The sequence below is a fragment of the Narcine bancroftii genome, chromosome 14 (genome assembly GCF_036971445.1).
Source record: "Narcine bancroftii isolate sNarBan1 chromosome 14, sNarBan1.hap1, whole genome shotgun sequence".
Lineage (NCBI taxonomy): Eukaryota > Metazoa > Chordata > Chondrichthyes > Torpediniformes > Narcinidae > Narcine > Narcine bancroftii.
The window spans coordinates 34306692-34322983 of NC_091482.1; the positions used below are offsets into that span (position 1 = coordinate 34306692).

A 16292-nucleotide genomic window follows, 5' to 3' on the forward strand; every position below is an offset into this window, starting at 1 on the left:
GCTTTCTATTTTACACTCATCAAAACTGAAATTGTCTGCAACATTTAAAATTATAAAATCACACTTAAAATTCATCTTACTTAGTTTTCCACAACTTCCAACATGGAAGTCGCCACACATTTCACCTGAATGAGCTGCAAGTGTTTTTGTTTCATGTTTAAAATGAAGTGAGATGCATTGATTCATCTCTAATACTGACATGTCTGTATTCAATCCCATTGGATTTTTAAAATTTATTTTTAATCACATCAGCTGTGTGAGGACTACAGAACAAGCCAATTTTTTTATATACATCTTGCATAGCTCCCTGAAGCTGACCACACATGTTTAGAGTCGAGTTTCATATCCAAAACTCTCATCTGCCCAGTGATCAATTTGGTTTACACCACAAGGGAATGGCTCAGCAAGCAAGCTTTCCATTATTCATTTTGTGTCACTTCAGGGTCTCATGTCCAGGGTGCCAAAATCACATCAGGCGATAAAAGAGTTTGTGATTTTTAGTCTCACATTATCTGGTTAAGTATAGTTATGATATTTATGCATTTTATCTGACAGGCAATAATAATGCCATCGAATGACAATCTCTTGTTAGAGATGGATAGCACAAGCTTTAGTTGCCTCCACAAATGCAGTTTGGATTCTGCTTCATTGTCTGGAGATGTACAAATGGAATTGAATCATTTTCAGTCACTGTCAAATACCCTCATTCATTTATTATAGAAAGAAGGCCATGAATGAAGCAGCTGAAGATACTGTAGTTAGACCTAGGACACTGCCCTGAGCACCTGCAATGACCATCTCTGGGTTGGGATGATTTGTCCAACTATTATGGTGTGGTACATGAGCTAGGACTCTAATCACTGGAACATTTTCCCCTTGGTGTTTGCTGCCTTCAGTTTTGTCAGGGAATTTTGATGCCACACTGGGTCAAATATTACCTTGATGTCAAGGGCAATCACTCTCACTTAACTTCTAGAATTCAGCAATTGGAACAAGGTGTGATGAAGCTTGCAACTAAGCAGTTCTTGCCAAACCCAAATGAGGCACCAGTGAGCAGGTTGTTGAAGTAAAAACACATAGAAATGCTGGAGGAACTCAGCTTGCCTTTTCAGCATCTATAAAAAGCAAAGATATATTGCCGATGTTTCAGGCCTGAGCCATTTTTCAAGGAATAAGCAGAAAATCTCAGAAAGTCTCAGAATTAGATTGAGAGCAGCAGGGAGTAGCGAGAGAGACTCTCACAGAACCCCCTTCGAAGAGAAGAGAACTTCTTCAGGGTAGGCATCCCTTGAAGAGATTTTGCAGTGGATCAACTGAACTGAGTGAAAGAACAAAAGCTTCTTGATTGAACTGTCAATTACATTTTTCGTGATTGAAAGATCAGATAGCAATCAGCCAGATTTGATTTATCCTTTTGTTAACAGGGTATACATGGGCAATTTCCTTCATTGATAGGTAGTTGCTAGTGTTGTATCTCCACTGGAACAACTTGGCTGGAGGCACTGTCAGTTCTGCATCCCAGGTGTTCTATACTATCAGATTCCATTCAAAGAGATAAATAAACCACTCTAGCGGCCCGCTAACTGGAACGCGACCCAGTACCCAAGTGACTGCGCAGACCCCGTGGGGACCAATGACCTTCGTCCCAGGTGACCACCTGCGAGGCAGGAAATGAGCAACGGCAGGAACTCCGACCAATCCGAGACCGGCGTTGCTGTAACGTTACTCCTGTCATCAGAAGCGGGGAGAGAATATAAGCAGAGTTGCCAGTGCAATAAACCAGTCTTCAACTTTGACTTCTTGGGTGTGTGTCATTCTTTCCACTCTTCACCGCCACTTTTTGAGAAGGTGAAGTTGTGGTTGGGATGCAAAATATCTTCAAATATTGATAACATTGAACTAGCCAAAAAAAAAACTTTTCCTGGTAACACAATAAAAATACAACTATTAGTAGATTTCCAGGTTTTCCTTTCAGATGTTTCTATTTAGTTGGCTCATTTTGACCACAGTAACCTTTTCCTTCTAAATAATTTAGTCAATTTAAAAATTGTGCCAGCTTTTGCACTTCACATCATCAGTTATTATCTGCCTGTTGGTTTTTAAGAAGTTCCCATATTTTTAAATACTTGCCCAAAAAGTTCTTTGGATTTTCAAGCACAGATGGGACACTTTTGGATCAACCTCCTCTATAGTGGCTATTATTTATCGCACCATTAGTGATGCAGTAAATTCAGTGCATGAATACTCTAAAGAATAAATTCACTTTTTATTCTTCTGCATTTCTAGTGTTGCATGGAATTAAAATATAGTCTCTACAAGTGATACTTGAATTCAGTAGTTTGCGCGGTGTTTCAAATAATTACAGTAAAAGTCCAAAAATGCTAGAAATCAGGACCACCAGAAAATTGGGACTTCTCGAAAACTCTCAGCTGAAATCTGAACCACCCGAGTATCCTGAGTTCTCCATAACGCTCAGCTTTTGTGTGCATTGTGTAAGTGCCACAGGTGTACTGCCTAAGAATCAGGAAAATCCAGACCGATCTAATCTCCGAGCTGTCTGGATTTTAGGACTTTTACTGCATGTGATAAGAAAATCTGATACAAGTATGAAATCACAAACATACCCTGCAGGATAAAGAGTGGAAATACAATTTTTCTATAGGAACTTACTTTAAATATTCACCATTACAACATTTGCATATCTTTAAAAAAGTCAATTATCTAAACAGAGGGGGGGAAAATGTCCCCCAGCGAAGTTATATGTAGAATTCAATACGAATGAAAATAGATATTTAATGAGAACCCCTTCTGTGATATGGAAACACATTTAAACAAAAGTAGGTGTTATGATCTTCAAACATAATGTTAAGTGCAAACATTTGAGACAAAGATTAAATTTGGTACCTTGAGTGGAATACAGGAGAGTTGGAATGTCGAAACCACAGGAAATGTACTTGATCGGCACAGGTTAACGTTTGAGGCAGGGAGACATCTGATGCATTGAACTTTTCCATCCAACATTAATCAGTGTCATGCAAGGATTTATGGTTTCATTAAAGTAATAAAAAAAAAATCATCTCAACTGGTCCGATGCCTAAATTTGATATTTTGTTACAAAGCTGCACCAACCCATATGGTTATTAAAAGTTCAAATTATTTTTGCATAGTGTTTGAAGAAAAATGCAAAGAAAACACCGAGAAAAATATCATGCCATACCAAGCTTAAAACTGCTCCCCAATGGGCAACAGAAAACAGGAAGTAAATAGGAAATCTTTTATTAACTACCTTTTCTGGACATTTTCTTCGATCGCTTAAATGACTTATCTCGGGTATTGCTGTGTTTTTTATCCCTTTTCCTTGAGTCAGCATTGTCTACAGGTTTAGTTGCGCGGGTGAAGCACACAGGCAGTCCAGCAGCACACATCAGAATTGCGGTCATGCCTAAAGGTTCAGTGGTCATCAGCATGCAGAGGGGGAATGGTGTGTAAAAAACAAAATAGAGCACACAAAAGTAAATTAAAAAAGGAACCAGAGGAAATAAAAGAAAGTCAACAGAACTGAAAATCAAAATCACCAAGTGACAAAATTAACTCATGACACAAAAAGTGGAAGTAAAATTAGGCTGACATTATAAGCCCCTTCACCTCACCAATGATTTGAAAGAGACTACGTGAACAAAACCCCATAGAATTAGTACACAGGCCTGCATGGATACCACGGCAACAGCAGCAGAAACAATGGGATCCTATTTTAGTAGGGAAATCCTCATTCAGATAAGTGTTTTTAATGAAACACATGCAGTTCTAAACGAAATAACCATTTAAAATTTTCAGTAAAGCATAAAAGCATCAATGCCGAAGCAGGACTAATATTCAGAATTCTCACAAAAGCACCACAGCTTGTAACCTTTCGACATGGCATTCACTTTTGAAAAAAATCAATGTCTTCATCCTTTATAGCCAGCGTGGGAGCTCTCTGCAGGACTGTTCCCACAACCTTGCTTAATTAAATATGCAAGAGCATTGGTCATATCACGCACTTCAGGGGGAAATTTGGGAGAATTTCTCTCAACTTTCTTCCAGACTTTTCACACCTCCAGCAAAATTCTACAAAAATTTCTCAGTCAATAAGAGAGGAAAAAATGTCCCTTTTTTGTGTCTCCTGCTAATGAGATGCCATACATTGATGTTTAATTAGCCTGAGTGAAATGGATGACATAATGGACAAAGTCAGTGACCGTGGAAGCATAAAAGAGTGATCAGAATTTGTACAAACTCTACATCTAATCTTGATAAAGTTTAGGAGAGGAAATGCACACAAGGTTGATGGAATTTGGTTTAAACACAATAGATTTTCAAAATAAATGCTAAATCTTTGAAAGTTTGACAGGGTCCATCATCCTTTCCACTTGAACAGCACCTTTAACACACCAAACATACCAATGTTCTTCACAGCAATGTTATCAAATATTTGATACCTAGTGATGTTTATGTTTATCTGAGGTTGGCTTTAACAGGCATCTCCTCAGAGGGAAAAAGGAAAGAGGAGAAAGAGGAGAAATTTTCGGGAGGAAATTTCAAATCTTGTATCCATGGCAACTGAAGTCCCTGCCACCAGTGAAGTGATTTAAAAAAAATGAAAGAATTGAAAGAGACATAACAAAGAACTGAACATTATGTAGATTTGGAGGAGCTTGAAAACAAGGAAGAGAATTTTAAAGTGAAAATTTAAAAGAAAATAATTCATAGATACCAGAACTCCAAAACAAAAACAGAAAATACTGGAAATGATCAGCAGGCCAATCTGCATCTATGGTAAGTGAAACTGAGTTAATGTTTCAGGTGTCTCACGAAGGGAATGCAATCTTTTCCAACACATGTTGCCTGGCCTGATGAGGATTTCCAGCATTTTATATATGTGTATTGAAGGGAATTTTAAAATTGAGCCACGACTTAACTACAACAGAAGTGAAAGGGGAAAATGGGAATAGGAACAAGGTGAGACACAAGCAGAATTATAGACATCTTTATTTCCAGTCGGTCAAATGTGGGACATGAATTTTTAAAAATAAAAAAGAACATTAGACATAAAAGGCTAATTCGGCCCAACGAGTTCATGCTGCCGAATTTACACTCTTAACCTACACCCCAGTACTTTTTTATTTGAAGGGTGGGAGGAAGCCAGAGCCCCCAGAGAAAACCCACACAGGCGTGGGGAAAATGCACAAATTCCTTACAGACAGTGTGGGATTCGAACCCAGGTCCAGGCCCAATCACTGGCACTAAAAAGGCAATGTGCGAACTGCTATGCCAACCATGCCACTGAAGTGAAATGTCAGGTCTATTAATTTTTTATTTAAAGAAACAACCCAATTATGGATTATTATTCAAATAAGGAAAAGAAAAATATGCAAAAATCAGAAGCTGATCAAATTCTTCTTTGAAGATCAAAAAAAGGTTGGCCAAGAGAAACTGTGTACATAACTAGAAAAACAAAACCTTTTTAAGTTCACAGTTTTACATTAAAAAATCTAACTGCTCCAAAAGGTGCTAAGTCCACAAAATGTCATCTGGCTAAACTCCATGTTAAGGATCAGACTTTATTTAAAACAAGCAATTTGCTTTTGTAAGCAGAGGCTCACAAGGAATAGACTGAGACAGTGACCACAGTCTGACACCATCTTCAGACAGGAAATTGACAACAGAAGGGTTGAAAGAATATTGCTCTCCACTATCAGTTTAAGAAAGGTACACGACAATGTAGATGACAAATGATTGGCTTATTTATTATTTGCCTTAATTTATGATAAATCTCTAATCAATCCTCACTTTGTGTAGTTAAAATCACCAACAATTCCTGACCTGCAATCTATCTGATGAACCAATGAATTAGTGTGTCCAAATTAGAGTAGAATCCTAATATTGATTTAATCTACTGAATTTATAAAGGGATTTTATGGAACATTGATCTGATTAGAGCAGACTTCTCATGGGATCTTCATTTTTGGGAGAAGATACTGTGAACTATCAGTGTATTTTGAAAAAAATCAGATTAAGCCAACAAACTTCATGTGTAAAAAGAATGCATTTAAAGAAATAATTCTGGTATTTCTCCAGCTCCTTGAATCAGACTGCCAACCTCCCAGCTGTAATGACTAACCCGAGGACTGAAGGTCAGAGCCATTCCAACTATTTTTTTCGTGCATCTGTGTTGCACATCTTCTATCAAATATTGACTTTCATGTGCTGAAGTCGCCTTAATTGCACACAATTTTTTTAAGAATTAGATTTTCTGATCATTGGGGCTCCACATCTTAATCTTTCAAATTATGATTTTAACTATTAATTTCTGTAACATACAAATACTGAAACTGCAACTAGTAATACTGAACTGTACTATCTTTATCCAAAATCTTGCAAAACAATTATAATGGATCAAGAAATATCAATGAACCAAAAAATAAAGCAATGCTTACAAAAATCAATCTGCTACTTCAGTAAACACATTTGTGATGTGGATTTTTTGGTGGCTTCTGCACTGAAATGGGATTTATTCGGTATTTGGAAAATTGAATGATTAAAAATTATTATAACCTTCCAGTTTGACTGTAAACTCCTCCTTTACAGCCATACAAAATGAAAATATCACCCATGGTTTATTTGCATTGCACGCTCATTTGCCTGGGTTCATTATCACAAGCACTGAAATTGCATTTCATTAAATATTTAGTACTTTCCTTTTACTGATTGACAAATTGATCCATTTAAGAAAAAAGCTGAGAAAATCATGAACCACAACATTAGTTTTAGAAAATCACAGCTGTTAAGTTTACAACTTTTTGCAAGCATGCAACACAAGAAATAGCACACTGGTCAAGAGGTGCAGTAATGAAGAATAACTAATGAAAAATTTCAATTAATTTCAGGCACATGACAAATTCAAATGGAGTCTGCAGTAAGAGCACCACACTAAAAAAAAATATTTTTATCCTACCAAGCATCTGCTAAAATTTACAAAGGTCAAAAATTCTTAATATGCATGCATCCCCACCATTTTAGTTTTCTCACATCCTTCAGGCCTTAAGAAAGATGATGGATTGTTTTACTCTGTAGCCTCACTGGAAATTAGGCAGAAATACTCTGGTCTTCAGGAGCCCAGCTACAGTAAGGTGAATCACTCCCCATTTCTCCTCTTCACTTACTTTGTGTGAATGTGCAAATACATACTAAATTTAAATCGAAAGTCTTGGAGAATGAAGGCTGATTGAGTTTGGGATAGTTCTTTCATTTATTGAAACCCTATTAGGCATGTAATTCAGATGTGAATAAACATTGCCTTTCAGGGTCCTTCAATGGTTTCTTCTTTGGCTTGGCTTCGCGGATGAAGATTTATGGAGGGGTAATGTCCACGTCAACTGCAGGCTCGTTTGTGGCTGACAAGTCCGATGCGGGATAGGCAGACACGGTTGCAGCGGTTGCAAGGGAAAATTGATTGGTTGGGGTTGGGTGTTGGGTTTTTCCTCCTTTGACTTTTGTCAGTGAGGTGGGCTCTGCAGTCTTCTTCAAAGGAGGTTGCTGCCCACCGAACTGTGAGGCGCCAAGATGCACGGTTTGAGGCAATATCAGCCCACTGGCGGTGGTCAATGTGGCAGGCACCAAGAGATTTCTTTAGGCAGTCCTTGTACCTTTTCTTTGGTGCACCTCTGTCACGGTGGCCAGTGGAGAGCTCGCCATATAACACGATCTTGGGAAGGCGATGGTCCTCCATTCTGGAGACGTGACCTACCCAGCGCAGTTTGATCTTCAGCAGCGTGGATTAAATGTTGTCGGCCTCTGCCATCTCAAGTACTTCGATGTTGGAGATGAAGTCACTCCAATGAATGTGGAGGATGGAGCAGAGACAACGCTGGTGGAAGCGTTCTAGGAGCTGTAGATGATGCCGGTAGAGGACCCATGATTCGGAGCTGAACAGGAGTGTGGGTATGACAAAGGCTCTGTATACACTAATCTTTGTGAGGTTTTTCAGTTGGTTGTTTTTCCAGACTCTTTTGTGTAGTCTTCCAAAGGCGCTATTTGCCTTGGCGAGTCTGTTGTCTATCTCGTTGTCGATCCTTGCATCCGATGAAATGGTGCAGCCGAGATAGGTAAACTGGTTGACCGTTTTGAGTTGTGTGCCCGATGGAGATGTGGGGGAGAGGGGGGCGTGGCAAGACGGCGTAAGGAACAGACGTGCCTTCCAGTCCTCTCCTGACTCTTTGTTATTGTTTTGTCTATAAGTGCCCGTTGAAACTTTAAAAAAAAGTTTATAAGTAGTTAGAGGTGTTAAACTAGCTTCTAATGGTACAATTGCTGAAAACAGATTGCTAAGAAATTACATTTCCCGAAGTTATCTGAGCCTACCTGTTTACAAGAAGCCAGGACTCAGCGTGAAATGGATCCAAGAGGAGAAGTGCAGGATTCGGCAAAGGAGCTCCGCACTGTACCGGTAGGGCTCTTTAAAGATGGCGCCCGGCAGCCTTTGGAACAAAGGGCTAGCCAGGCGCGTGTATTTCAATCAACGCCCGCTATGAGCGCTCTGAACTTTTGACAGGTGAAACAGCTGGGACGCTGCCAGCTGAAGACCCGACTTTAAAGAGACGTTCACCGATTGATGTAGTGGTGGCGCTGCGAAATGCACCACCAGTTATGAAGACTTCAATAGACCTTGATGTAATGAAGGCTCTTGATGTAATATGGGTTAAGGATAACCCTGAATACCAGTCTTCTGATATTGCTGAGGAGGTTGTGGCAGGGGTTTCTACACGGAGTCAGACTGCAAGAAAAGCAGTTAAATTAAGGGAAGGATTAGAAGACCCTCTGGTTACTCAGATGCAGCAGGATCCTATTGTACCTGAATCTATTCCAGTTGATATGCTTATTAAGAATCTTGAATTTAAGTTATCTTCTTCAATCAAAGAGTTAGGCAAATCTTTGGTTCAAGTTAACACCAAGCTTAATACCTTGGTGGACATTACTACTCAACAGATGGTTGATTATGGAGCTTTTAAGCTTGAAACAAATGAAAGACTTGATGTTTGTGACCAAGGTATAGTTGAGGTACAAGATCAAATACAAGATGTAAATAAAACAATTGAAACTTTACAAATTCAAAATAAAAATTTAGCGAAAAAGGTTGATTATTTGGAGAATAAGTCTAGACGAAACAACATAAAAATTATTGGTTTGCCAGAAGATATAGAAGGACCAGATCCAAGAAAATTCTTTACTGATTGGATCCCTCAAGTTTTAGGACAAGATAGGTTCCCGGATGGTTTAATACTGGAACGTGCTCATCGAGCTTTGAGAAGAAAACCTTTTTCAGGACAGAACCCAAGACCTGTTCTGGTCCGTTGTCTAAACTATTATGATAGAGAGACAATTTTGCGTGTGGCTATTAGAAATGCTCAACAAAACAGATCTCCTTTGATGGTCCAGAACAATCGTGTTTTTTTTAAATCCGGATTTGTGTCAGGAAATTATGTCTCAACGACGTGAATTTAATCCTGTGAAAGAAGTGTTATGGAAAAAAGGATATAAAGCAACATTTAGATACCCTGCAGTATTGAAGATTTTTCAGGATGGATATCAACCAAAATTTTTTGACAATCCTAAGCTATGGACTTTGCTCAATTGTTACCAATTACACAATTCCAGGAACGACGTAGTCCTCCACGGTCTCCGAAGAGAGTGGAGACCCAAGATGGGAATCGAATTTCAAGAAGAAATGGAAGCAATGGTGGTCGAAGTGACAAAGCTGATTAAATTTTAAAAAAAAATTTTTTTCTCGAGAAGATTTAGATAATGATGATAGTTTTATGTGAAATGGGAGTTAGGAGAGGGAACTGGGTGGGCATTATTTTCTAGAAGTCGTCAGCTACGTGTGAGTTATCTCACACCCAATATTTTGTGGGAGTTACCGCATTGTGCAGTTTAGACAGGAGGAGGTAGTCGTAACCTCTTACCTGTTTTTTTTAATTAATTTTTGGATTAAGGAGTGAAGTTTCTTTTTATTTTTTTTTAATTATTTTTTTGTTGTACTTTTAAGAGGGGATAAGGGGAGGGGTTTTTTTTTCTTTCCTCTTTTTTTTCTTGTTCTGTTGTTGCAAGAAATGTCTAAATTAAAGTTTGATTCTCTTAATGTTCAGGGTTTAAACAATCTTATTAAGCGTAAGAAAGTACTTGCTTACTTAAAAAAACTAAAAGTTGATGTGGCCTTTTTGCAGAAAACTCATTTAACGGATAAGGAATATTTGAGACTTAAACATGAATGGGTTGGACAAGTTTTTTATTCTTCATTTAATTCAAAGGCAAAAGGAGTGGCAATTTTGGTGCACAAGAATCTACCATTTCAGTCACAGAATGAAGAGAAAAATGGTGGAAGATTATTAAAATTGAATTGTACAATCTTTAATGAGGTTTGGACTTTGCTTGATGTTTATGCTCCAAATGTTGAGGATACAGCTTTTGTTGTGGATATGTCTTTATTACTTGGACAAGCAAATTCTAATGTGATGATTGGGGGAGATTTAAATGTGGTATTGGAGCCTTTATTGGACAAGTATCCAAGAGCAATTAAGAAATCTAAGATGGCAGTGCAAATGACTAATATGATGACAGATTTGAATTTAGTTGATATTTGGCGAAGATTTAATCCTACAGAGAAAGATTTTTCTTTTTACTCTTCACGCCATAATTCTTTTTCAAGAATTGATTATTTTTTAATTTCAACGCATTTGCAAGATAGAGTTATATCTGTGGATTATAAGGCAAGGTTGGTTTCCGATCATTCATTACTATTATTAGAATATCAGAGTTCGCAAGATGTTCAGAGAACCCCAAGATGGAGATTTAATACTATGCTATTACAAAAACCAGAATTTATTAGTTATTTAAAAAAACAAATTGAGGTTTTTATTAGTAATAATATTAATTCTGTTTCTAGTTATTTTGTTTTATGGGATGCAATGAAAGCTTTTTTACGAGGTCAAATTATTAGTTATGCTTCTAAAGTAAAGAAAGAGAGAATTAGAGAGATTGAAGATTTAGAGAAAAAGATAACTGTTACTGAAAAAGAATTTCAAAAAAATCCTACTGAAATGAAAAAGAATCAGTTAACTAATTTAAAATTTAAATATAATGAATTACAAACATATCGGTTTGAATGTTTAATGAATCGAACTAAACATAAGTTTTATGAATGGGGTGAGAAAGCTCATAAAGTTCTTTCATGGCAGATGAAAAAAGAACAATTATCTAGGATTATACCAGCAATTAGAAAGAAATCGGGTATTACTTTTAGACAAAAAGAAATTAATGAGGAATTTTGTAATTTTTATAAAAAATTATATACTTCAGAATGTAAAGATGTAGCTGAAGATGCAATAGATTATTTTTTGAAAAATATTAAATTGCCACAATTGAATCAAGAAGATAGACAAGAGTTGGATAAATCTTTTACAGAAAATAAAATTGAAATGGCAATAAGAGATATGCCAAATGGAAAGGCACCTGGTGAAGATGGGTTTTCTATAGAGTTTTATAAAACTTTTTATGTTGATATATCTTCTATTTATAAGGATGTAATACAGCAAATTTATAAAACTTTTCAATTACCTGAATCTTGTTCTAATGCTATAATTACAGTTATACCAAAAAAAGATAAAGATCTTTTACAGGTTTCTTCTTATCGACCAATATCGTTGTTAAATGTAGATTATAAAATTGTAGCTAAAGTTATGGCTAATAGATTAGCTCAATATTTACCTAAAATAATACATAAAGACCAAACAGGATTTATAAAAAATAGATATGCGCCTGATAATATTTTGCGTTTAATAACTTTGATAAACAAATCTAAATCTCAAATGAATTACCCAATAGTGGTTTCGTTGGATGCAGAAAAGGCTTTTGATAGAGTGGAGTGGAAGTTTTTATTTAAAATATTTGAAAAATTTTGTTTTGGTTCCTCGTTTATTGGATTGATAAAGGCTTTATATAATAGTCTGAAGGCTAGAGTTGCTACCAATGGGCAGATTTCAGAATCCTTTGATTTAACAAGGTCTACTAGACAAGGATGTCCATTGTCACCTGCTTTATTCGCTATAGTTATTGAACCTTTGGCACAATTAATACGTCAAAATGATAATGTTAAGGGTATGAGAGTTTTGAATGAGGAATATAAGATTAATTTATTTGCAGATGATGTTTTATATTTGGTGGATCCTGATATTTCTTTACCAGCAATTCAAGAATCTTTAGAAAATTATGGTCAATTATCTGGTTATAAGGTAAACTGGGCTAAAAGTGAAATTTTGTCAATTTGTAAAGATGATTATTCAATATATAAAAATAATATAAATTTGAAGTGGACTAAACAAATTAAATATTTAAGAATTAATGTTAACACAGAATATCAAGATTTATATTCAATTAATTATCTTCCTTTAATAAAAAAGATTAAGTTAGATTTGATTAGGTGGAAGGATTTACCTTTAGGTTTATTGGGGAGGATTAACACTATAAAAATGAATATTTTTTCCTCGGATACAGTATTTGTTTCAATCAATTCCTTATTTTTAAAAAAAAAGTTTTTTTTAAGGATTTATATAAAGCAGTTAGAGATTTTTTATGGAAGGGAACATTTCTGAGGGTAGCAATGAGAAAGTTGATGTGGGATTTTCAATTTGGAGGTTTGAAGTTACCGAATTTTCAAAATTATTATGAGGCAGCTCAATTTAAATTTCTTAGTGCATTAATGAATATGGAGGACCCACCTAGTTGGGCAAAGATAGAAATGGCAGTTATTTCAGAAAAATTTCCACATGAGTTTTTGTTTCGATGGAATAAAAATTTATTACGAACTTATGATGTACCAATATTGAAACATTTATTGAATTTATGGACAAGTAAACTTAATAAATTGGGGCTTAAAAATAAATGGTCTGGGCGATTGCCATTATATAATAATCAACTTGTTCCTTTTACAGTCTCCAATATTACTTTGAAACAATGGGAAAGGAAAGGAATAAAAAATTTATCAGATTGTTTTTTTGAAGGATGTTTTTGTTCTTTTGAGGAATGACAAAGGAAATTTGGTATTAGTGGAAATTCTGTATTTGTATATTATCAGTTAAGATCATTTGTAAAACAGGTATGTGGCCGACATATGATTTTATTTCCTGAAACTAGTTTTGAGAAATATGTACTTTCTATACCAAAAAAGGTGTATATATCTGATTTGTATTGTATTTTACAAGAAAATGAAAATAAAACAGATTGGGATAAAGATAAGTTGAAATGGGAAAAAGATTTAGGTTCTATAATAGCTGAAGAAGCTTGGATGAAAATATGTCAGAATAGTATTCGGAAATTGATTAATGCAAGATGAGCGATGATTAACTATAATTTTATACATCAATTATATTTAACACCAGAGAAATTAAAAAAGTTTGGTCTTAGTAAGGTAGATTGTTGTCTTCGTTGTGATCAGACGGCTAATACTTTTTTTACATACAGTTTGGTTTTGTGATCGATTGCAACAGTTTTGGAAAGGTATTCAATCTATATTTAATAGTTTATATAATATCTATATTGTATTAGATCCTGATATATTTTTATTAGGGAATATGCAATCATTAATCAATTTAGGCTTAAATGATTATCAGATTTCTTTTATCTATTTAGCCTTAGCAGTGGCTAAGAAATGTATAGCGCTTACTTGGAAAGATAGAAATATACTAACCTTAGATAGGTGGTATTTAGAGATGAAGTTTAATTATGGAAAATATATCTTTTTCAATTCAAGATAAGATGTCTTTTTATAAGCTGAAGTGGACTCCATTTGTTGTACTTGCAATTAAGTCTGATTTAAATATGTTTTATGTGTGATATTTTAGATTTGATAACTTTTTTTATTAATATTTTTACTTGTTATTTTCTTTTGTTTGTGAGTTTTTTTAGAAATATAATATTACTAACTTTATTAATTCTTCACTCTTTATTTTGGGGGGAAGGGTGGGGTTTTTTTTAATATATAGTTTTTTTTTAGTGGTCGTATAAATGGGGGGGTTAGATTGATTTAAGTTAAGTTATTAATGTTGTGTTGCAATAATTACTTCATTTTTATTTTTTCTTTAAATGTAATTTCTTTGTTTTATTCATGTAATAAAATCTTTAAATAAAGTTTCAAAAAAAAAAGGACATGTGGGGGAGCTAATAGTCATGGTGGGGGAGCTAATAGTCATGGTGGGGAGCTGGCTGATGGAGGACCTCAGTTTTCTTCAGGCTGACTTCCAGGCCAAACATTTTGGCAGTTTCCGCAAAACAGGACGTCAAGCGCTGAACAGCTGGCTCTGAATGGGCAACTAAAGCGGCATCGTCTGCAAAGAGTAGTTCAAGGACAAGTTGCTCTTGTGTCTTGGTATGAGCTTGCAGGCGCCTCAGATTGAAGAGACTGCCATCCATGCGGTACTGGATGTAAACAGCGTCTTCATTGTTGAGGTCTTTCATGGCTTGTTTCAGCATCATGCTGAAGAAGATTGAAAAGAGGGTTGGTGCGAGAACGCAGCCTTGCTTCACGCCACTGTTAATAGAGAAGGGTTCAGATAGCTCATTGCTGTATCTGACCTGACCTTGTTGGTTTTCGTGCAGTTGGATAACCATGTTGAGGAACTTTGGGGGGCATCCGAGGCGCTCTAGTATTTGCCAAAGCCCTTTCCTGCTCACGATGTCGAAGGCTTTGGTGAGGTCAACAAAGGTGATGTAGAGTCCTTTGTTTTGTTCTCTGCACTTTTCTTGGAGTTGTCTGAGGGCAAAGACCATGTCAGTAGTTCCTCTGTTTGTGCGAAAGCCGCACTGTGATTCTGGGAGAACATTTTCGGTGACACTAGGTATTATTCTATTTAGGAGAATACTAGCAAAGATTTTGCCTGCAATGGAGAGCAGCGTGACTCCCCTGTAGTTTGAGCAGTCTGATTTCTCGTCTTTGTTTTTGTACAGGGTGATGATGATGGCATCACAAAGGTCCTGAGGCAGCTTTCCTTGGTCCCAGCAGAGCTTGAAAATCTCATGCAGTTTGGCATGCAGAGTTTTGCTGCCAGCCTTCCAGACCTCTGGGGGGGATTCCATCCCTACCTGCTGCTTTGCCACTTTTCAGTTGTTCAATTACCTTATATGTCTCTTCCCGGGTGAGGACCTAGCCTTCAGGGCTGTTGAGGGAGCTGGAGCAGGGCGGATTCTTGGACTGAGCGGTTGGCACTGAAAAGAGATTGGAAGTGTTCTGACCATCGGTTGAGGATGGAGATCTTGTCGCTGAGGACTTTGCCGTCTGAGCTGCGCAGCAGGCTTTGGACTTGGGGTGAGGGGCTGTACACAGCCTTTAGAGCCTCATAAAACCCCCTGAAGTCGCCAATGTCCGCGCTGAGCTGGGTTCGTTTGGCGAGGCTAGTCCACCACTCACTTTGGATCTCACGGAGTTTGCGCTGAAGATAGCTGCATGCATGACGGAAGGCTCGTTTCTTCTCTGGCCAGGACAGCTTTGCAAGGTGAGCCTGGTGGGCAGCTCGCTTCTTTGCCAGCAGCTCCTGGATTTCTTGGTTGTTTTCGTTGAACCAGTCCTTGTTTTTCCTGGAGGAGAAGCCCAGTACCTCTTCAGTGGATTGCAGTATGGCAGTCTTCACCTGATCCCAGAAGGTTTCAGGGGACGAATCCGTGAGGAGGATTGCATCCTCGAGCTTTGCTTTGAGGTTTGCCTGGAAGTTTCCTCTCATTTCATCTGACTGCAAGTTTTTTTTTTTTTTGTTTTTTTTTAAATTTTTTATTTTTCACACCATAAATCACAATAGCCATGATATACACTTTTTCTTTTCCACACATTTACAGTGACTTTTTCTCCCTCCCCCCTCCCTCCTCCCAAGCCACCCCCCCATCCCCCCCCCCCTCATCCATTTTAGTTATACAATCTAGGTTGCATTAATTCAGTTAGACAATGTTGTCATTCAACAAAAATACACCAGAAATTCTACTGAGTCCATTCTTTTCTTCTCTTCTCCTTCCATCAACTTAGGTAATGTTTGTTCCCGGTAGGTTTTCGCTATTGTATTTAATGTAAGGCTCCCATACTTGTTCGAATATTTCAATATTATTTCTTAAACTATATGTTATTTTTTCTAATGGAATACATTTATTCATTTCTATATACCATTGTTGTATTTTCAAATTATCTTCCAATTTCCAGGTTGACATAATACATTTTT

General features: G+C 36.8%; 1 protein-coding gene across 3 annotated transcripts in view; it reads right to left on the reverse strand.

Annotated features, from left to right (window-relative positions):
* Nucleotides 1-16292, reverse strand: part of dtx2 (deltex 2, E3 ubiquitin ligase) — an 87427-nt gene that overhangs the window by 24321 nt on the left and 46814 nt on the right. For 2 of the 3 annotated variants that reach the window (XM_069910916.1, XM_069910914.1), the window contains exon 4: nt 3287-3442. The exons of the other annotated variant lie outside the window; for it this stretch is intronic. In XM_069910916.1, coding sequence (XP_069767017.1) covers nt 3287-3442 — 156 coding nt within the window. The remainder of the gene's footprint in view (nt 1-3286; nt 3443-16292) is intronic. 3 annotated transcript variants of the gene reach the window in all.